We start from the raw sequence: 22,783 nt of genomic DNA, 5'->3' as shown, positions 1-22,783 counted from the left end.
TCATTGGCAAAGCTCTGAGCCAGAAGCCTTGGAAGTCCAGGCAGAGGCCTAGAAAATGATATGTCCCACTGTTGCTTGTCCTCCCCTATTTGCCCCTGCCCTCTTAGCCTAACTGATATTCTTGCCTCGCTGTGGCTGGGGAGTCAGAAGGGCCTCTGTTGCCTCCAAGATGTCTGTTCTACAGAGCATCAGATGCAGTGGGAGACTGGGGAGAGATGAGGAAATCTCACCTCCTGGGTAGGAGCTATGAGCCAAGACTCATCTCCATGGCCTCCTGTCCATCGTCCCACGCTCATCTGAGAAGCTTCTGAACTGCACTTTGTTTGCAGAATAGAGTTGCTTCCAAGTAATGCATTTTAAAAAATATATAACTATTGCTAGATATGGGGTAAGAGGAGTGGCCTCGAGCAGGAGGTCAGCCCTGAGAAAGGTATCCACGCAGTTTATAGATCCCTATCCAGGCCTCTTGGCTGGCCACCAGCTCCCACATGTGTCTGCTGGGCTATCCCAGCTTGCTGCCCGAGTGACTATGGCTTTTTAACAGTCCCCTAGGCCTCCCGGATGACTCTGGCTTGTCTTCCCGCAGTGCTGGAAGTGTGCCAGTTCTCAAGGGATGCCTCGGTAGCTGAAGCATGGCTGATCGCCCAGGAGCCCTATCTGGCTAGCCGGGATTTTGGACACACAGTGGACAGTGTGGAGAAGTTGATCAAGAGGCATGAGGCTTTTGAGAAGTCCACAGCCAGCTGGGCAGAGCGCTTTGCTGCCCTGGAGAAGCCCACCACGGTGAGCCCAGAGCACAGCTAGAGAGCTAGGGAGGGCATCAGCTGTGCCTTGAGGGCCAGAGAGAATCCCCAGGCAAGAACCTGGTTGTAAGGAAATACCTGCGCTGCTATAAGAATATGGATACTGGCTGGGTGTGGTGGCTCGCGCCTCTAATCCTAGCTACTTAGGAGACTGAGATCTGAGGATCGCAGTTCAAAATCATCCCAGGCGTTAAAGACTGTGAGATTCTATCTCCAATTAACCACTAGAAAACCGGAAGTGGCACTGTTGCTCAAGGAGTGGGGCGATGGCCTTGAGCTGAAGAGCTCAGGGACAGCGCCCAGGCCCAGAATTCAGCCCCATAACCAACATGTGATGATGATGATGATGATGATGATGATGATGATGATGATGATGATGATGATACATAGAGAGGAAATGCAGGCAGATGACCACCAAAGACAGAATGGTACATGGAAGGCAAGTCAGAGGGGACGTTATTGGTAAGGATTCAGGGCCAGGCTTAGAGAGGCCATCTGTGGCTGTTCTGACCCCTCCACTCCTTCCTTCCTCCCCCAGCTTGAGCTAAAAGAGCGTCAGACACCTGAGAGGCCTGCAGAGGAGATTGGGTGAGTGGCAGCTATGCATGCATCTGTCAGAGAGATGAGTATGCTGTGGGGGTCTGGGGAGGGGGAGAGTGGCAGCTTTCCACCGAAAATACTTGCTTGAACAAGACACAAGACATCTGTCAGTCCTAGGCTCTGGTGAGTAGATGGGTTCTCCCTCTCCCGCTCCCCCGCTCCCCAGTTCAGCTCACAGGAGAAGCTTTTCACTTCTCCTTGCTCATCAGGAGTCTGTGCAGCTCCTTGCTGGGCTTCTCCAGGAAGATGAAGGATGCCCAACCAGGAAAGCCCGGCCTGGCCATCAGGCACCTGTCACTAAACAGGGACTGTGTCTTCCTTAGGCCTCAAGAGGAGGAAGGTGAGACGGCAGGAGAGGCTCCACAAGTCCACCCGGCAGCCACTGAGCGAACATCCCCGGTCAGTTTCCTGTCCCGTTTGTCTAGTTCCTGGGAGTCGTTGCTGCCAGAGCCCGGTCACCCCATCTAGGCTCAGCAGGGGTACAAGGGTGGGGTGCCCTGCCTTGCTCCCCACCCCCATCCTACCCCATCTTCCTCCAGACACCTCATTCACATTAGTCCACTTATTTTTTTACTTAAGTTTTCTTAATTCTTAGAGTAATTCTCCTTTCAAGCCAGAAACAACTGACATGCCAGCCTACTGATATGGCTCTACTAGTTTGGTTTTATCTAATCTAATAAATTTTATTGTATAAATATATCACCACCAATATCAGGAAAAGCACTTTATACAGAAGTGATTCTGTGTATACACTGTCTTTCCATCCAGCTTCCCCAGCTCCAACTTCAATATGGAACCCCCTTCATGAGCACATGCCTGCACACACACAAACACATGAACCAACACTGTTCTGTCCTGCTTGTCCCACCCAGAGGCAATCTCACTACCAGCCTTCTAGCACATTCCTCCTTTCTATGCAGTGCCCACTCCTCCTTTCAACCCACCTGATCATGGGCCAGAGAGTTTGGTGTAGAGCTGGTCCTAAGGAAGAACAGATAGATTTGAGTCCTGTAGGGAAGAGGGAGAATCCCTGGGCTTTGGGTAAGAGTCAGAAACCAGATCTCTAGCTTGTAGAAAAAGATGGGCCAGAGGCCTAGATGAACACTCCAAGAGAGCTGCCAGAAATATGTGGCACATGGCTTTAGGACTTGCCTAGAATGGATCCCTTGGGACATAATCTGGGTTGGAGAACTGCTGTAGGACAGAGCTGACTGAAAGAGAGCAAGAATCCTCTGCATGCAGCTTGCATGGCTTCCCCACTGCACGGACCCTCCCCCCCAACCCCAGTGGCACGTGGCTCTGGGAGATCAAAAGAAGAACAGATCCTTTAAATACCCCCAAATCCAGGTGTCCAGGTAAGTGTGCCTGACCTCTGAGTGGGAATTTTAGAAAGATTAGTATTCTTGGCTGGGCACTAGTAGCATGCCTAACTACTAAGGAGGCAGAGATCTGAGGATCAGGGTTTGAAACCATCCCAGGAAGGAAAGTTTATAAGACTATGTTATCACCAATTATCCATCAGCTTTGAGCAAAACATGTTAAAGGAAAACACCCTGGCCTTGAATTCAAGCCCAGGTACTACAAAAAAGAAAATTAGTATTCTCAGTAAGAGTTTCTAGTACAAGAATTACCTCAGGAAAAAGGACATACATTCATTGATGTGTTCCTGTGAAAAATCCGTTTTGCTCAGATTGTAGTAGCCCTTCCTACCTCTGAAAGACACACACACACACACACACACCCCACTTAGCTCCTTTTTGCCTCTCTTCTGGAGGGGTATCATGGCCAGCAGAGGGCACTGCCGAGCTTGCTGGAGGGCCTCTCTCTCCCAGAGGATCTGTGAAATGCCCATCACCCTTGTCTGTGAGGACCTGCGATTTGGCCCCTTTTCCATTGCACCAGCCCATTGGAGAGAGAAAACTCTGGTGGCTGATGCCAACTGTGGACAGGGGCTGGGGCTCTGCCTGCCTCCTGCGCTTCTGCCCTGCATCCCTGAGTGTTTGCATGCCTCGGTGTCCCCGGTGTGCAGCTGTCTGCGTGACCACCTGAGCAACTCCACCACTGTTTGTGTCGTGTACATTTGTGCAAGTGTAATTACGTGTGCAGCAGAGCTGACTCCATCCAGTTCCTCAGTGTCATTGGGTTGGTGGGGAATAAAACCTGCTTGAATCTGAGTGTCTCTCTGGGGGAGGAGGCGTGAACACACACCTGAGACCTTGCCCAGAATGCCAGCCACTCTGCCAGATGGGAAAACGGGACCATATCTGAACCAGAAAGAAATCAGATGGCAAAATAAATGGACACCAGACCCAAAGCCTCCTGGAAACAGTTCCCTGCTGCTTCTCCTTTCAGAGCCTCTAAGATTTCATGAGGGTCCATCAGTTTTTGATAGGAAAGAGGATGATGGAGCTCATGCAGCTTGAAGGTTCTACCAAAGCCATTGCTGGCCTGTCCACCCTTCCCCATTAGCGTTCCCTTCCAGAGCCCCTGGCCCATCCCAGGAAGGTGTGGCTGTCCGCTGTGCCTTCTCTGGGATAGGCCTGGGGTAGAGTGGTTCTCCTGCTGTCCTGTCTGTACAGTCCAGTGTGGCTCCTGTAGAATAGACCCACTGCCATGTTGCTTCATGTAACCCCTACTAGTGCATGTAGCTTCCTGCAGGAGGAGGGTGGGAATGGACCAGGCACCCTTGCTCTGTCTGGATGGCTGCATACCACAGGGAGGCCAACCTGCAGGCCCCACCCCCTCCTTCCCTTCTGCACTGCTGTCTCATCCCTGTGCAATGCCACAGCCATCCCTCACCTCTGACCTGTCCACGTTAGAACATGTTCTGGTAGAAACCATTCCTTCCCGCAGGTAAGTGTGTGTGTGTGTGTGTGTGTGTGTGTGTGCGCGCGCGCGTGTGTGTGTGTACAGTGCATGCACAGGTGTAAGGCCAAGCAGAGAACATGAGGTATTTCTCACAAAAGACAGAACTGCTGGAGGAAGTAAAAACTGTCTGGGTTCTGATTGTCCTTTGAACCCCAGGACCTGGGTACCATACCTGAGCTTTTACACGCAAGGCCAGTGCTCTTCTACAGTGCTATTTCCAATTGTCTGGTGGTTCATTGGTGATTTAAAAAAAAAATTTTGAGGACCGGGAGTTTGGCCTAGTGGTAGAGTGCTTGCCTAGCATGCACGAAGACCCGGGTTCGATTCCTTGGTACCACATACATAGAAAAAAAGCCAGAAATGGTGCTGAGGCTCAAGTGGTAGAGCTCTAGCCTTGAGAAAGTCCAAGGACAGTGCTCAGGCCCTGAGCTCAAGCCCAGGACTGGCAAAAAACAAAAACCTCACAGACTTGCCTGCCTGGGCTGATTTTGAGCTGGGATCCTCAGATCTCAGCCTCCTGAGTAGGTAGGATTACAGATGTGCGCCACCGGCGGCTGGACATTCCTGAGTGACATCAGGTCAAAAGAGACTTTGGGCGGAGGATTTCCCTACATTCCTTTGATCTGTTCTTAGTTCTGCTGTACCTGAATATGTCGAGTGGTCTGAGGCTAGAATGGGGAAGAAGAGGGAACAGGTGTTTTTCATATGTCCCTGTTTTGGCAAAGAGCCAGGTTGGACTTCAGTTCCCCTAAGGGGATCTGACTGTGGTAGCAGTGGGTGGCTGGTCTGCCCAGAGCCAACTGCTCACGCAGAAGGATGCGGTGCTCTTACCCAACTCCCTCTGCCTTATGTACCTCCCCTTAATCTGGAAACTCTCCCCCTCTCCCCCATGAGTGTGTCCTTTATTTTCTATGCTCTGGCTGCCTCACACTCCCAATGTAGCAGTTGTTGCTAGGTTTTCTCTGGAAGGGAAGTGGGGTTCATGGTGTAGGAGGGTGCTAAAGGGCCCCCAGGACATCTGCACACTGTGCCTGTTTTTAAGCTATGTGGTGGGAATCTGGGTCTGCTTTAGGTACCCTACAGAGCCTCGGGAGTGACTTCCCCTAAAGGGATTGGTGTTCCCAAGCTGTAACAACAAGAAAGTCTCCTTCCCTGTTGGGGACAAACATGCCCATCTGCTTCCAAACTAGCTTCAGTCTCCAGGACAGGGTGGCCCTGGGATGAAAGGCCTTTCTGGAAGTCGGTAGCCTGGGTGCCATTCATGATCAGGAGAAACTCTTACCCAAGTTCAGAGAGTACCTTCTACCTAGGGTCTTTCTGAGACCCCCTGCCCAGCCAGCTTCCCCTGGGAGGGAAGGGGATGGAGCATCTCATTAGCGGAGAGTGCTGGGACTTGGGGTTTCTGGATCTTCTTTTCCATGGTCTCAGATGCTTACGTGGCTTTGGGGAAAATGGCCAGTACTTAGTTGTAAATGTGTGTCATAGTGTCCTGGAGTCTGTATTCCCTGGGTGTGCAGCCAAGACTACCTTTTAGCCAGAGCTTGACTGGCCCCAGATGCTGTTCTCCCAGCCCTATCCCCTACACCCCCCTCCAAACACCATGGGAAGTTCTTCTCTCAGCAGCAGCTTCCCCTGGGGCCCAGGGCTTTAATCAGCAGCCAGTGGCCAGCCTCTGACGTCCTTGGATGGAAGCAGTGTGGGAGTGGAGCAGCAGCTGTGTCTCTCCTTGCCTGAACAAGCTTACCAATTCTTTCCCTTCCCCCACACAAGTGGCTTTTTTTGAGACATTTTGCAGTGAATGCAAATCCTATGTTGGTTGGTAATGGGCAGACTCAGGCTGGAGCAACATCAGCTTTCCCCTCAAACCTGGGTGTGTCCCTGTCTCCCCAGGATGTCTGTGTCAGCATGGGAGGGGTGTGTCTACCTGCAGGCTGGCAGTGTGCCCACTCCCTGGAGAAACCTGCTTTCTGTCTTCCTGGACCTCTGCCCACAGCTAGCTGTGTCCAGCTCTCTTTGGTATGGGGCAGATCTTCCTGGACCCACTGCTACAAATATTTTTTCTAAGTTCTTTCTTCCATGCTGTGTTTTGGAGCATCCCAGAGACGAATGGACTCAGAATGAGACTCTGTTAATATTGGAAGTATCTCAGAAATGGAATTTAACCTGGCCGCTTGATCATTCATGAGGTGATGGATTTAGACATGAGCATTTGCTATCTTCTAACTCTCTTCTATTGAACGCTGAGATCCACTCTGGATTGCAGAGAGATGTAAGAAGCCGTTTAAATCTTCTTCAGGACAGAAGCCCAAGAATCCACACAGGCCATGTGTATTGCAAAACCAGCTATCAACAGGAAGCCTCCGCATCCTCCCTCCAATGGCGGCAGTGGAGCAGGTTTTCTCTTTCCCATCCACTTCATCCAGTGCCTTCCTTTCCACGTCTCCCTGTCAGCTTGCCAAAGTTCCTAGTTAGCATCACAAATGCACTGCTGGGCCTTGTGGTGTGGGGTCGGGCAGCTCTCCATTTCATGGCCTGTCTTTTGGGGAGCTACTCATCACCTGCCCCAACCTCACCCCGCCCCCCCAGGACTATTTCCCCTGCTCGAACAAGCCTTTCCTTTCTTGAATGAGAACATCTGTCTCTGCTCCATCTAAGTTGCCATCTCCTTATCTCTCAGCTCTCTTCTCTTGCACACACTTCTTGCACACACAACAGTGCTTGAACAACCTCCCAGCTCCAGTACCTAGCCATTCTTGCCCAGAGCACAGGAGAGACATCACATGCAAGGCTACCAGCATGGCCAGCTCTGTCCCCTGCACCCTCATCTATGCATGGATTTCTCATGGTCAGCCTGCCCAAGCCCCTCCTCTAACCCTTTCCAGTGCAGCCTCAAGGGCTCCTGCTGCCTCAACAGATGGGCCCCAGATCTCATGGTGCCTCCCAGCTCTTAGGTAGTGAATGGGCCTCACCAAATGGAGTGATGGCATTGCTCCTCTCACAGCAGAACTGAGCCTAGGCCGACTTGATCCTTCACCTTCCACTGCTCCATCAGTGGTTTAGGCAAGTTACTCATTCCCATGCCCTCCCCACCTCCAAGTTCTCTCATTTATGAAAAAGGACTATAACAGCATCTGCCTTACTGGAAGGCTTAAGAGAAGACATGTAGTTGGAGCACCTGGTACTGAGCGGGTGATCACTGACCTGATCCCCATCCACACCTCAACTATTCATCTCTTTAAAAAAAAAAAAAAGTCCTCCATACAAATTAGAACATTTTCTCACCACCCCACCCCCACCCTCCCCTTCTCAACATCCCTCTACAGTGCTCTGGGCTCTTGTCTCCCAGCTGATGCAGAAAAGTCTGGTTCTAGTTCTCGCTTATCAGAATCACCAATAGAGGGAAGACTCTGTCACCATGCTTCTTTGCTTGTCAGTATATCTTCGTTCACTGAGCATCTTCAGAGCCTACAAACCCACGGATGGGCCTAGATCATTTGGGGTGTGGGAGTTGTCCTTGTGCAGGCTCCTGCACACCACCTGCTGGCTGGTTCTGGTACTACTTTCAACTTAATTGAGGAAAGAAAAGACAAAAGGAAAAAAGAAATCATTCTACCCACCTTATCCTCTGGGTTTTGAACATCTTCTGTGGAGCAGATTCCAAGTCTTCTGTCTGCTTCTCCCCCCACCCCCAGCCTTGACTTTGCAATGTAGGCCATGCCCCTCCCCTTTCCCTGTTTGACCAGTCCTGCGAGGTCCGTACAGACCACCTACCTTGTCCTTTCCTCCCCCTAATGTCCCTCAGCCAGCAGACAGTGCCACTGCTCTCTATCTTCCTCTGGACAACGTCTCAGTATCTGGCACACAAGCATGCACGCCCTCCCCTCAGCCATCTCTCCTTGCCTGTCCTCAAAATTAGAGAATGCACCTGTCTCCTCTATTCCAGCCCCAGCTCCATCACTTGTCCTCATGCTGTTAGTCCAGGCTCCTATGCAACCCCTAGCCCCACCCAGAATTTCCTTGAAGCAGTTGGACTGTCCTCCTTTGGGGTGTCCCCAACTCCCCTGGGTAACTTCCTGTGTGAGCACTGTCATGGGTACAGATGGAACCTCTATCTTCTTAATGTCTGAAGATGGTGGCCTCAGGTATCCCACCTCAGAGCACGAGGACAGTAGGGGTCCTCGTTTGTGTCCCTATCCAGTACTACTGTCAGACACTGACAACACCTTGGCTGCCAGTGCAGCCAGGTTGGAGCCATGACCAGTGTCCCCGTTCTTGGTCCTTTCTAGTCACAGATTCCTCCACCTACCAGGCGAAGCAAGCCTCCACTGCAGTCCATGCATGCTTTCTGGAGATGGCAGAAACATCTCCCTTCTTGTCCCAGCTTATTTATAATTGTGTCCTGGGGAAGCATGGCCCTTTTGCTGGAACTACCCAACAGCCTAGCCCAAGGTCTCGCTTTGGAATGGGGTCTCTCAGCCAGATGCTTAACTGGGAAGTTGTCAATGGCAGGAACTCATCATCAAGGCCCCAGACCTCCCCCATCTAAGCAGTTGGTGTGGAGCTGGGACCAGACACCACTCATGGGTGGGTCTCTACCCAGACACTTGGGATCTAGATATGATCCTAGCCAGTCCTGAAGCTTTTCTAGAACCCAGTCATAAAACAGGCTGAGTCCGTGACACCCCCTCCCCCGCCCCGCCCCAGCCTTTTCCAGTTCCAGAATGTTAAGAATCTCCTCTAGGTTCAGCATCAGGCTTCACCACCTTCTTCCCCTCCCCATCCCCTGCCTTCCCCCACAGGTCTCCTTCCTACCCTTACAAGTCCCTCCTGGCTCTTTTCATCTTTGCAGAGGCGTGGCTACAAAAAAAACAGTCCCAGGGAAATTCCTTATTTCTTATGTATTTCAAAATAAGATTTTTTTTTTGCCAGTCCTGGGCTTGAGCTCAGGGCCTGAGCACTGTCCTTGGACTTTCTCAAGGCTAGAGCTCTACCACTTGAGCCTCAGCACCATTTCTGGCTTTTTTCTATGTATGTGATAACAAGAAATCAAAACCCGGGTCTTCATGCATGCTAGGCAAGCAGTCAACCAGTAGGCCAAACTCCCGGCCCCAAAATAAGAATCTTTACAAGAGAGAGAGAGAGAGAGAGAGAGAGAGAGAGAGAGAGAGAGAGAGAGAGAGAGAGAGAGCGCGCGAGACAGAGAGAGGGAGGGAGGGAGGGAGAGGGGGAGGGAGAGGGAGAAGGAGAGGGAGAGGGAGAGGGAGAGAGGGAGGGAGAGAGAGAGAGAGAGAGAGAGAGAGAGACAGAGACAGAGACAGAGAGACAGAGAGACAGAGAGAGAGAGAGAGAGACAGAGAGAGACAGAGAGAGACAGAGAGAGGCAGAGAGAGAGAGTTTCCAGTACCGGAGGCCAAGGGCAAAATTTCCTTGCCAGAACAAGGAGGCAGCTTCTTCCCACTGGTTCTTCCCTATCTGGCAAACTTCCTCTGCAGAGAAAATTTTCTAAGAGGTGGTTTTGCTTCAGAAAGGATTTAACCATCTGGATATATTCTAGGTATACTCTTCTTTATATTCTTTTCAAAGTTGTGGACTCTCTGTGAAAGTCCAATTCTAAATTATCTTTACCTTTCATTAAGTAGCAGCCTGTGGCCTTTAGCCTTAACTGGTAACTTCTGCCTTTGCCTTTGTGGAGATTTTCTCCCCCAGTTCCTCCCCCCCCACACACACACACCACCACTCCCTCCTCTACTTCAAGCTTTCTGGAGCCTGAGGATGCTTCTGTGCTGCTGTGGTGGGCTTTTCTACTCTCCACAGTCGCCCTGCTTCTGTCTGGAGCCTTGGAAGTTCCAGTTGGAAATAACAGAGACAAGAACACGTGAGCCCCGCCCATCAGTGGCTGCAGGTCCCCATTTCTCAGTCCTGATCATCCCATATTCTAAGCAAAAGGGTCACAGGGGCCACCTCTGAACACTGAAACTGGGCAGTGGTGTCTCACACCTACAATCCCCTATTCAGGAGGCTGAGATCTGAGGATTGAAGTTCAACGTCAGCCTGGGCTGAAAAGTCTCATCTCCAGTTAACCACCAAGAAGCTAGAAATGGAGCTCTGGCTCAAAGTGGTAGAGTGCTAGCCTTGATTGAAAAAGTTAAGGCAGTACCAAAACCCTGAGTTCAAGCCCCAGTACTGGGTGTGTGTGTGTGTGTGTGTGTGTGTGTGTGTGTGTGTGTGTGTATACACAAAAATGGCTCAGCAAAGTTCCTAGGAGGAAGGTGGATAGGCAAGAGGAATGAGGCATTATTAAGGTAACTTTTACAGACACTGGATCACTTTGAAAGTATCTAATATACTGCCTCTCTTTTTCTTTCTCCTATTTTTCTTCCTCCTCCTCCTCCTCTTCTTCCTCCCTCTCTTCTTCTTCCTCCTCTTCCTCCTCCTCTTGTTCCTCTTGCTCATCTTCCTCCTTCTCATCTCTTTCTCTCCATTTCCTCCTCTTCTGCCCCCTGCTGCTCTTTCTAGTCTTCCTCCTCTTTCTCTTCCTCCTCCTCTTCCTCCATCATCCTCCCTTGGCTGCTGAGGAAAGAAAGAAAGGACTGGTCCCAAAGCCCTTTCTCCCTCTATCCACCTCATGTCCTCCAGCCCAGGAAGGGAAGGAAGCCCTGCTAAAGTCAAACACCTCTATTGCCCTCATTCTTGGTCCCTTCCCATCCTCAGCCCTTAGCCTTTAATGGGGGAGGGAGGGCATGGGGGGGGGCAGAGTACACACAAACAAGAACCCAGGGGGAAACAACTCACATAGATTGAACACCTTCAAGTTCCAAAGCCACCTCATAACCTTCCCATATAACTTTTGTACCACTGGCCACTGCCTGTGCATGTCCCTGATGTGGGCACGGGCTGGGCACCTGTTAGGATGAGGCAGAAGGAAGCCAGGATCGCAGGAGTCAGTCCTATTGGTCCACTTTGATTCCTAAAGGCCAGTTCACTAAAGGAAGGGAAAGGAATGAACGAAACCAGAGGAAGCCAGTCCTAGGACAGAGGCTGGGTGAGAGGGTGGAGATGAGGCTGTCAAGGGCTGGGGGCCTTTCTTGTGTGCATCCGCTAGAGGACAGCCATATGCCGGTCCACCTTCAGGAGCAGCGAGTGCTCTCCCTGTCCTACAGATAGAGCCCTCCCACCCCTTGACAGACAAGCAGTCCCAGCTGAGTTTGAGACGGGGCCTACGAGATAGCTTTCCTTTCTGCACTAATGCTCTGCCTCCTGAGATTTCTACATAGGCAGAGGGCTGGCTAGGACTAGAAGACCACCTGATCAAGGCTTCAGGTCAGAATCTTGGGGGCAATGCTGGCTCATCAAAGACAGTTCAAGACACAACTTCTATGGCATAGCCACACCTTCCTGAGACTCTTACCAAAAGAAAATTTGAGTTCCCTAAAGATAAAATCAAAATTCAGGTCTGTCTGTTTCTGGAGTTGACGCTTCTAACCAATTAGCTATACCTATTAGCTGTGTGGCTTTGAGCAAGTCACTTAACCTCTTTGAGCATTGGTTTTCCTCATTATACATAGAAACTGTTAGGTTAGATTAGGGGTTTCTAAACACTTACAGTCAAGATACTTTTGTTTTTAATGACATCTTACCAGAACTCCTACTTATTATTCCCGTTTCCTGGGCAGTCCTAGCTCAATGGGACCTTTACCTTCAGTTTCCCCAAGGCGCATCCTTTTGGATTCCTTAATGCCACTTCAGCTGGAGCCTACTTAATTCCACTGCTAAAAGTCCTCAGTTGAGGCTGGGAGTTTGGCCTAGTGGTAGAGTGCTTGCCTAGCATGCACAAAGACCTGGGTTTGATTCCTTGGTACCACATATATAGAATAAAGCCAGAAGTGGTGCTGTGGCTCAAGTGGTAGAGCTCTAGCCTTGAGAAAGCCCAAGGACAGTGCTCAGGCCCAGAGTTCAAGCCCCAGGACTGGCAAAAAAAAAAGTCCTGAGTTTGTTTCGGATCCAGTCTGATGGCCAGCATGGTACCTCCCAGCCTCAGCCTTCTGTTTCCCATCCAGCCCACGACTAAAAGACCCTAGAGAAACGCAGAACTTGGAGGCTCTGTCCTGTCTCCTCCCTGCATTCCCCAGAATTTTTCTGGACCTCGTGTCTGTTGCTGGATTTGGGAGGAGAAAGTAGGAGAGACTCTGTACTGACTGGTGGCTTTGGTCCTGGCTGTCCATGACATTGGCCCTTCAATTATCTGAACATTCGAGGGGCTCCATCCTGCCTCATGCTCTAAGGTGTCAAGCAACAGCCAGGCCAACAGAGACAGTGTGCTGCCCATGATGCCAGGAGACCCAATCAGGCTGCTTTCCTGGGTGCTCGTTTGGCTCCTGGGAGACCCCACCCATTCTTGCCTTTGCCAGCAGTGAGAGGGAGGCTAGCTGCCTACTCCCCCGCCCAATGCACACACACACATCTGTCTTACATTCACTTGCTTCCTGTGGAGCAAGGGGCAGGTCAGAGGGGCCTGCTGAAAAGATGCAGGATCAATCATGCTATTCAGTGGACGACCTATATCACTTGTGGCAAGGAAGGAAGGGATGGCATTGTTTAAAAGACCTGACTTAAGAAGTGGTAAACATGTATAGGATAATAATAACAATAAAATTATACATTAAAAAAGAGATGCCCAGACAGTATGAGGGAAGCAGCCACGAAAAGAAGAAATGCTTAACAAGAAAGACATGCCTGCACATGCACACACCAGGGCCAGTTAACAGTTAACATCTTGATGGAGAAGACCCGAGAATGTTTCTAGAAAGCTCCTGAGATGATTGTCAAAGGCAGTCAGGATCAAGAAGCACTGCCTTAGCCAACAAATTCCCAGTAGATGACGGGAGGGAACTGTGTCCCTTAACCAAGGCCTGGGAGGGGCTGAGCCTCTCCTTTATAAGGTGCTTGGAGACTTAGGGTTTTTGTCACAATTCAAAGGTAGCAGAGGAGTTTTTGTTTGGCATTCTCCAGCTGCCATCTGCAGTTTATCCTAGCAACAGACCTTTTATTCAAATGAACTGTTTCCAGAGCCCTGTGTGTCAAACAGTGGGAGATTCTGGTGGAAGCAGATTGAGGCCTAGAGCCTGGCCTTGAGCCTGAATTTTGCCAGCAGCCTCAGTACCTATCCTGGGTGCAATCATCCCTCAGGGCCCCTCAAGAAGTTGGGTTGGAGGAAGGAGTCATCCTCTGTGAGGGGGAATAAGGAAGGTGTAAGACAGAGGCAGGGGCAGAGGCCAGGCCAGGGCAGTGGGCAAATATCATGGCAGGCTGTGGGAGAGCCAGGGTGGGCCTGGCAGGCATAGCAGACAAAAAGAAGGCTAGGTGGGGCTTTGCCAAGAAAAGTCCCTAGGCCTGAACCCCCAGGAAGGTATGCTTTTCCTCTGTGTCCCTGAACAGAGGGAAGAAGAAGGACCATGGATTCGAGACCAGCAGCCACCACCCTTGCTGGGACAGCAGGAGAATGGGCCAGAAGATAAATCTGGTGAGGACGAGAGGCCTGCCACAGAGCCCATCTTCAAGGTACTGGACACACCTCTGAGTGAAGGTGACGAGCCCACAACGCTACCAGCACAGAGGGACCTTGGGCACAGTGTGCAGATGGAGGGCTACCTGGGCCGGAAGCATGACCTAGAAGGCCCCAACAAGAAGGCATCCAACAGGTATGTGAAGGAAGGGCTGGAGGGGTGGGGCTGGGATCACTGGATCATCAGAGCATTGGTGACAGTGACATGGAATGAGTTAGGGAGAATCACCACTCTGGTTTACTTGATGTAACAGAAAAAGTCTATATCACCAGAAGTGTGGCTCAAGTAGTAAAGCACCTGCCTACCAAGTGTGAAGCCCTGATTCAACCCCAAGTACTGTTTATTCTCTGCTACTCAGGAGGTTTAGATCTGAGAATTGCAGTTCAAAACCAGCCAGGGCAGGAAAGTCCAAGAGACTTTGATCTCCAACTAACCATCAGAGTAATAGCCTTGAGCAATAAGAGCTCAGGGACAGCACGCAGGTCAGGAGTTCAGTCCACACACACACACACACACACACACACACACACACACACACACACCACCACCATATGCTTTCCATTGGTCAGTGAAGTCGCTTCTGCTCCACCACTAATTGTGTGCCTGATGCTCTCACTAAGCATACAGATTTGAGTTTAGCCTAGATCTACAGAAATCTGTTTATTTAAAAAGTGCTAGGACATAGGAGGCTTCAGTTCTAAGAATTGCAATTCAAAGCCAGCCCAGGCAGGAAAGTCTGAGATTCTTCTCTCCAATTCTACACAAAAAGCCAGAAGTAGAACAGTGGCTCAAGTGGTAGAACACCAACATTGAGTTAAGAAACTGAAGGACAATGTGTAGGCCCTGAGTTCAAGCTCCAGGACAAGTACACACACACAAAAAAAGTGCTAGGACAGAACACGTCATGGTCAATACTTATCAACACCTAGGAACCTGAGTTGGGAGAAACAAGATGTGAGGTCAGTTTTGGCTACTTAGCAAGGGCCTTCTCAAATTCAATCAATCTATAAAAGTTGAATATGTAATCCAACCCAATTCCAGGTATCTATGTGAATAGGGGAAAATAGGTAAATTTTGTGAATAGGGGTAAAAAGACTAGAAAGACACAATATAAGCAATAGTTAACTTTTAGTGGTAAAATTATGCGCAGGTGATTTTGAATCCCTCCTCCTTTTATTTTAAATTACTATTCTTTTTTTCTGGCCAGTCCTGGGGCTTGAGCTCAGGGTCTAGGCACTGTCCTTGAGCTTCTTTTGTTCTGTTTGCATGATACTGAGAAATCAAACCCAGGGCTTCATGCATGTAAGGCAAGTACTCTATTGCTAAGCCACCTTTCCAGCCCTCCCTCCACTTTTTGAAAGAATAAAAACCTACTGTTTATCTGGGAAATAAGCACAATAAAGACACCTGGTAATGCTGTAGGAACTGACCATAGAGATGCTGAGTCAGAACAGAGTGATCTGACCTGCCTGGCCACCTCTCCAGGTCCTGGAACAACCTGTACTGCGTGCTCAGAAATAGTGAGCTGACCTTCTACAAGGATGCCAAGAACCTGGCCCTGGGGGTCCCCTACCATGGGGAGGAGCCGCTGACCCTGAGACATGCCATCTGTGAGATTGCTGCCAACTACAAGAAGAAGAAGCATGTCTTGAAGCTCAGGTGGGCCTTCCACTGTCTGGGCTTTGAAACCCAGATGTCCCACTCCCTCTGGGACTTGATTTGTGTTATACTGTAAAGGAACCAGCTCCAAGCTCACCCAACTCCTCAGGGCTCTCCCCAGCCTGTGTGTGTGTGTGTGTGTGTGTGTGTGTGTGTGTTGACTTTGAAGCTTGAAATCGGGGCGTGTGTGTGTGTGTGTGTGTGTGTGTGTGTGTGTGTGTGTGTGTGTTGACTTTGAAGCTTGAAATCCGGGCCTGAACTGAAAACCTTGATCCTCAGATCTTTGGCTCCTAGCATAGCTAGGATTACAGGCATGAGCCCATTGGATTTTGCAAACCAAAAGAGGCTGTGGTCTAGACTTAGCTCTTCAGAGGTGTCATGCTGCCTTCAAGGGCCTGCTCCCTGTGCTGGTAAAGGACTTCAGAGGTGGACATGTCACAGGGATCCCTTTGTCCTCCTAGGCTGAGTAATGGCAGCGAGTGGCTCTTCCACGGCAAGGATGAGGTAAGTGTGGGCAGCCTGGTTCTAGCTGGCTTACAGAGGGGGAAGACACAGGATGTAAGGTCTGCCTCAGAACGGGGAGCCCCAGGCCTGGGGGCTATCCGGGGAACAATGGGTGCTCCTGGAATCTGCCCTGACATTCCTGCCTCCAGGAGGAGATGCTGTCCTGGCTGCAGGGGATGAGCACGGCCATCAATGAATCCCAGAGCATCCGTGTCAAGGCCCAGAGCCTGCCCCTGCCCTCCCTTGCCGGCCCAGACACCAGCCTGGGCAAGAAGGACAAGGAGAAGAGATTCAGCTTCTTCCCTAAAAAGAAGTAGCAGCCTGCGGCCACCCGGGGTGGGGCTGGCCAGGCAGGTGCAGCGGTGTGTCGGGATGCTCGAGGACCAGGAGGCCGCGGCCTGGATCACTGCAGCGGCCAATCCTCTGCCCACCTGCCACTTGCTGTCCATAGCCCACCTGCTCATGTCACAGGCCAGCCCTGGGGCCCCATGCTGTGCTGCAATAGCTGCCTTTGCCCGGCCTGGTTGCCCACTGCCTGCCAACACACCCTCTGCCTGCTGTCTGTGCAGCCAGCTTGGCTCCAGGGCCTCCCAGCTCTGTCAGAGCCGGAAATGGTTCGTCCAGGTGCACGCCCTCCTCTCCCTGCCCCCCCTAAAAAGCTGGAAAATGTTGATGGGGTCCCTAAGTGCTGTCCTCCCCACAGCTGTTTGGGATCACCACCCATGGTCAAGGAAAAGGAAGAGAGACACTGGCAATGCCTATCCTGCCCCCAAAGGGAAGGTGGCTTTAGGAGGGCCACAGAGCCCTAGCAGTATGGTGAGAGGTCACTAGGGGAGTGAAGGGACAGGAAGAGATGCGGGGCCTTGAGTACAGCCAGCCTGCCCCCGCTGAATTCCCTCAGAACTAGCACTCTCCTCAGGGCCAGCATGCCCCTTCCTCTCCTTACACCAGCCCCACCTGTTTGGTGAACAAGCCTCCTGCTATCCCCAGCACCCTTTGCTCCCAGCCCAGGTAGAGCCAAGGAAGGGCAGACAGGTCAGACACCACCTAAGGCGCTGCCTTTCTGTGCCACAGCCCCATCCCAATTCATCATAGCAACAGCAATAGCAGGTGGAGGCTGGGTCCTAAAGGAGCTAGCAGACGCCAGGTTCAAGCTGCGTGTCCTAGCATCTAGAGAAAAGCACGCGAAGCGGCAGGCCCGTTGTCTTGTCTGAAGCTGGTACCATCCACACTACTCACCAGACTCATAGCCAAGAACCACCATGAGGTAGCAAAGGCGGCATGTAACACAGCTAGTCCCGGCCCTCGGAGATGATTGCTGGGGCAGAGCATGAAGGTTGGCCCATTCTCATCAGCTTCTTCTGAGGGCCTGCCCCTAGGTCACATGGGACACAGGCATTGCCAAATGTTAACCAACCTTCTCCAAGCACCCAAAGGGGTTCAATCCCCAGGGAGGGCCCTTTCATACTTCTGGAGGAAGGAGACCATAGGTCCCATAGAACTTGGCCCATACACCATTCTGAAAGCAGTAGAGCACCAGCCCAACATTTTAGCTGGGGTTAGATCCAAAAGAGGAGTCAAGTTGGGGGCAGCAGGAATCTCCCTTGGGGAGATGACTGGGGTTCTCACAGCCAGTTTCTATGGCCTTCCCTGTAGATAGGTGTTTTGGCTGTGCGAGGCCAATGCAGGCTAAGCTCAGAGAGGACCCACAGGGATAAGGGATCCTTCCCTGGATTCCTAGTTAGCTTAGTGCTAACTAGGCAGACACAACTCAAGAGAGCAGTTACACCTTGTGGTCCCCACACTACCATGTTGCAGGGAGCCAATTCCAGCAGACAGGAACCACTGGAGGGAAGAGGCTAGCCAATGGAGCCCGAGAGCCTCTGACCAGATGTTCCATCTCTGTCACCAAGGTCTTCATTTGGCCTTACTGCTTAGACTCCTGTGCTTTCTGCTTCCACAGGAAAGCTAGTGAGTTCCTCTCACCAGCTTCTTTTGTACATCTGGGGAAACCAAGGCAGGGAGGTGCTTGTACTTACCTGGCAGTAAAACTAGCCTTGGGTTCACTCATGCCCACCACTGAGGCAGACAGCAGCTCCCTGCTGAAGGGGGGCAGTAGCAGGCTTCCCTGGACATCTATGGGAGGCCAAAGGTCTACCCTCCTCCACATGTGCCCATGTGAAAAGTTCCCCGCCAATAATTCCAGAGTCAGGAAAGAAAGGGCTCCAATGGCAGGTCTCAGGATGGAGCAGGGGCAGCCAGCTGCATGTGACCCCCCCCATCACCGCCAGCTCCCCACGCATCCCACCCTTGTCACCCAGGTCAAGCCAACCAACTGGAACTGATAGCAGGCAGCTGGGTTTTGAAGGCCCTGTCCCACTCCAGGGCTGGGCTCTCCTGGTGCCCTGCTAAGGTTTATTTTCCTCCCTCCCTTTTTCTACTTTGCATTTTTTTCCATGTCAGTGTTTCCAAACTGGGTTGACACAGCCCCAGTCCACACCAGCGTAACAGGCTTCCCCCCAGGGCAAATACAGGAAGCTTCTTCTGGGCATGGTCAGGTAGTTTTCCTTCCCCTCTCCGCATCTCCTCTGTACCTGGCCTCGGCTGATGGGCTGAGGGAGGCACAGAGGGTCCAACCCTCTCCCTACCTCCACTAGCAAGGGTACCAGGAGGCCTGTGCAGGCTCGGCTTCCCCTTCCCCCTCATTCTTCCTTCCTGCTTTTCGGAGGGCGAAGACTAGATTCCCTTCCTCCCTCAGAGGAAGGGGGCTGAGATCCAGAGGAAAAAAAAGAGGCCAGAGGGCCACATGTCTTGGTCCTTTAACAAGCAAGCTCAGGGAGGACACAAGAGAGGTGGTGGCTGTGGAGGAATGCAAGCCTGTTGGGCATAGACCATGCCATCTGGGCTGGCTCTGGGGCTGGCTGGGCCTTGTTCTCCACCTGCTCCAATGTGCTTCCACCAACCAGAGGAAAACCCATTTACTAGTTTTTCTAATAAATAAATAATGCTTCACATTTATCTCAGTATTTTTATTTGACTAACCCTCCTTTTCCCTCTGGAAAAAGCTTTATATGAGATCAGACAAGTCAGGCCCAGTGGCTCACGCCTGTAATCCTAGCTACTCAGGAGGCTGAGATCTGAGGATTACGATTCAAAGCCAGCCTAGGCACTAAATTATCTCCAATCATCTCCAATTAACCACTAGAAAACCAGAAGTGGTGCTGTGGCTTAAGGGGTAGGGCAGTAGCCTTGAGCTGAAGAGCTTAGGGACAACACCCAGGCCCAGAGTTAGTCTCACAACCAACAACAAAAACAAAACTGGACAACCTAACTCTAGCTGATACTCTAGAAAGTCTCATGGAGCCCCTCATGAATTCAGTCAGCTTGAAGGCTTGTGGCATGGCACCAAGATTTTTTTTTTTCTGGTCCTGAGGCTTGAACTCAGGGCCTGAGCACGTCCTTGGGCTTTCTCAAGGCTAGAGCTCTACCACTTGAGCCACAGCATCATTTCCGGTTCTCTGTATGTTGTACTAAGGAATCGAACCTGGGTCTTCATGAATGCTAGGCACAAAGCATTCTACCACTAGGCCAAACTCCCAGCCCTGGCACCATGACTTCTAAGCAGCCCCTGTGTCTAGGGTCCATCTTGGAGCAGGTTCTGTGTGGTCTGGGTTGACAGGATGCAGGAGCCACTAGGTTTCTCAGTGCTCTACAAATGATTCTAATGGACAGTTAGCAAGAACCACTGCTTTGGGGCAGGTTTCCAGGCAGTCCTCGATGGGATTTAAGGACTATCTGATGAAGGGTCAGCTAGGATTGCCAACGGCCCAGCTCAGAAAAGTGCATCTGGGACTTTGAGACATAGAAACTTACCTAGTGTTTCAATCTGTAGATGAGTAACAGTGTTGGGCGATCCAGCTAGTACAAAGCTATGACAAGCATCTGGTCACCTGTCCATTACACTTATGGCTGTTCAGCATCCTGTGCCAGGATGGTCTGGTCAGAGCCAGCTCTCTGTGGTCCCTGTGAAGGTGACCACAGAAGGTTCAGGCAGCTGCTGCAACACAGGCTACAGACTGCCCTACTATGCTGTGCACAGTAGGCAGCTATAGACTTCCAATGTGCTTTTGACCTTGGGAACTCAGGGGAGCCATGTTCAGGTTGAGTCCACCTTCCTAGGTCAGAAGACTCACACAGGGGACTGTGTGAATCACTGTTGAATCACGCTCCCACTGGGGCCCCACAGCCCTGCCTCCCTGTCCACATTCAGAACAAACTGGACAAAACAAGGGTGGCCCTCCATGGAGAAGGGACCAAAAACAAATTAGAACGAGGCACTGCTGGCCCTCGGGAATCACATGCACCCTGGACATGGAGGGCGCATCCCAGAAAAATATTCCTGCACTCCCCTTCACTCTTTCCATGCTGCAAGCCACTTTAGGACCTTTCCAAGCCCCAGGATGCCTCATAGAATGCTCCTGGGAACTGGAGAGGGAGTGACGAAGGAAAGGCACTGGAAACGTGGACATATCTGAGTATCTAATTCCCCAACAACCCTCCTTTGCTTTTAACACAATTTTGACCCTTCCAAAAGGCTGATATGTAGAACTCTAGGCAGGACACCAGGCAGTGGGGTGGACAAAGAAGTGCATGGAAACACAGCAGAGAACAAGTCTCCCCTTCACACTCTGTGGGTCCTGCCTATCCCACAAGAACCCTTGAGCCTGAATGATTAAGTGTATTGTGTGGGAGGGGGGGAATCCCTGTTTCTGTCTCCCCCAAGATGATCCCAGTCTACTAACACCCCTTCCCAGGTCCCAGTAAGGAGTCCACACATAGGTCAGTTGGTCAGCAGTGGTTATTGCACCATTGGCAAATAATGAAATGTGTGTACATTAGCGACAACTCTGAAAAGTACCTGAACTAAGTCTATTACGTTCTTTACAAGAAGGGGGGAGGGGGGAGGGGGCTACAGGGGGAAAGGGGAGAGGATAACCAACAGGAGGATACACACTTGTTCGCACACACATACCACAGGATGGAAAGCAATAAATTATTGGCCTTGTTCTCACCTGAGTCCTAAGAAAAGGTACAGTTTAAGAGCAAAACCTGCCCAGGCCACTTCTTGGGTCTCTTTCCTGGGTCCTTAGCCTGGCAGTGGCCAGCCAGTGCTGGAGGCCTGGGCAAGCGCCTGCTCCCTCTGGATGTGAGCTTAAATACTGGTTTCTTACTAGAAAGGCCTATTTACAAGGGAAGTGGAGGAAAGGCCCTCCTCCATGGAAAACAACAGCTCATCTGGGCCTGAGGAAAGATGTCACAGGTCCCAAGGAAGTGCAGTGCCAGCACATAGCATGGGGGGAAGGCTACGTCCATGAATAGAGGGGATAGCCTTCCAAGATGAGAGGGCATGGCCTTTGTGAGGCCCTGGGCCTGGACTCAAGTGATCCCCTTCAGGGGAAGTATGCCAGCTTCTACCTGATCCCAGTAAAGTCCTTCCTTCCCACAGGAGTTGGTCAACCCACAGAGTTCAAGGCCTGGAATTTCTCTCTCAGGTTTCTCACTCTTCCCTGCTTGTTTGGGTCTCCTGGGTCCCTGAGCCCTTCTTCCTTTGGCCAGTATTCTACAAACTCCTCCAAATCTTGGCCTCGCTCTACTAGGGCTCCTGGTAAGCCTGGTTCCTGTGCACTGCCTTCCTCCAGCCCCACAGAGGAGCCGGGACAAGGCCCTTTCTCCATGACAATCACCCGACGGTTGTTCTCCAAGGTGAGGTCTGCGGTGATATACAGGGTTTCAGCTCCATTCAGCACACTTCGGGGTAACCCAGGAGCCAGGGACTGGGAACTCTCTCTACCTCCCCGGCCCCTCCTAGTGTTCAGGCTACAACAACGGCCCACCCTGCCTGACAGGAGTGGCTCCATCATGCTCTCAGGCAACGAGCGGCTCCTGTTGACTGGTGGGCCACGAGACCAGCTGCCCCCAGCCTGGACAGCCTCATCGTGGGAAGCGTACTTGGAGCAGAGCTCTCGAACATCAGGCCAGTTGAAGGTTTCAGTGTCGAAGGGGCTGAGGGGGCTCCGTGTGGAGGGCCAGGGCCCAGGCGACGTGATCCTCGGGCTCACAGCAGAAGGGCTGAAGGAGAAACGACGTGGTGATGTCTCTGTGGCAGAAGACCTGGGAGGACTGTATTCCTGGGCCACCAGCTGCTCATAGCTGAGGGACAGCCTGGGCTTTCTCTTGCCTGTGAAGAGATCAATCTGCCTGAAATCACCAGTGCAGGAAGGCAAGGAGGGCTTGGAATGGGCCTTAGCCAGTTGGTGGGGTTTGGGGTACAATGGGAGAGAAATCCCATTTATCCTCTGCTGCTCCTTTACCAATGGGCAAGAATGAAAATGAAGTGATAAGATGAGGGGTTAGAGTCACCAGAGCTATGAGAGGTTCTCCTTTCATCCTGGTAAGGAAGGGATCCTGGCTGGGTTCCTCTAATCTCCCTCTGCTTCCCCAGGAAGGGCTAGGAAGAGGGTATTCAAGGATTTAACCATAGCCCAGCCCCCTCAGTAGCTAGGATTTACAGTATGAGCCACCATGCCCAGAATTCAAAGCCATCCTGGACAGTAAAGTCTATGATACTCTTATCTCCAATTCAGTACCAAAGAAGCCAGACGTAGAGCTGTGGCTCAAATGGTAGGACAATAGCTTCAAAACCTCAACCAGGAGAACATGCCCGGCCTCACTCCATACTCCTGGTGTTTTCTTGGGCATAATCTCTTAGAGTCACCTTCCCTGGGA

The 22,783-nt window shown here is 51.4% G+C and overlaps 2 protein-coding genes across 15 annotated transcripts in view; one reads left to right on the top strand and one right to left on the bottom strand.

Annotated features, from left to right (window-relative positions):
* Sptb (spectrin beta, erythrocytic) overlaps nt 1-16,942 on the top strand; it is a 122,663-nt gene extending 105,721 nt beyond the window's left edge. The window contains exons 30-36 of the mRNA XM_090344273.1: nt 587-783; nt 1,342-1,391; nt 1,727-1,802; nt 13,707-13,969; nt 15,320-15,493; nt 15,955-15,997; nt 16,147-16,942. Of these exons, the coding sequence (XP_090200399.1) occupies nt 587-783; nt 1,342-1,391; nt 1,727-1,802; nt 13,707-13,969; nt 15,320-15,493; nt 15,955-15,997; nt 16,147-16,314 (971 nt within the window). The 3' untranslated portion in view covers nt 16,315-16,942. The remainder of the gene's footprint in view (nt 1-586; nt 784-1,341; nt 1,392-1,726; nt 1,803-13,706; nt 13,970-15,319; nt 15,494-15,954; nt 15,998-16,146) is intronic.
* Nucleotides 16,943-18,581: 1,639 nt separating this feature from the next.
* Plekhg3 (pleckstrin homology and RhoGEF domain containing G3) overlaps nt 18,582-22,783 on the bottom strand; it is a 58,684-nt gene continuing 54,482 nt past the window's right edge. For 13 of the 14 annotated variants that reach the window (XM_090344276.1, XM_090344275.1, XM_090344282.1 and 10 more), the window contains one exon: nt 18,582-22,235. In XM_090344276.1, the coding sequence (XP_090200402.1) occupies nt 21,511-22,235 (725 nt within the window). In that variant the 3' untranslated portion in view covers nt 18,582-21,510. The remainder of the gene's footprint in view (nt 22,236-22,783) is intronic. The other variant, XM_090344288.1, reaches the window with a different exon arrangement.

This window comes from Megascapheus bottae, chromosome 14, assembly GCF_031878675.1.
Source record: "Megascapheus bottae isolate mThoBot1 chromosome 14, mThoBot2.hap1, whole genome shotgun sequence".
In the NCBI taxonomy this organism is placed as follows: Eukaryota; Metazoa; Chordata; class Mammalia; order Rodentia; family Geomyidae; genus Megascapheus; species Megascapheus bottae.
Note: the sequence above shows the minus strand (reverse complement) of the source record. Positions and strands in the feature narration are given on the sequence as shown.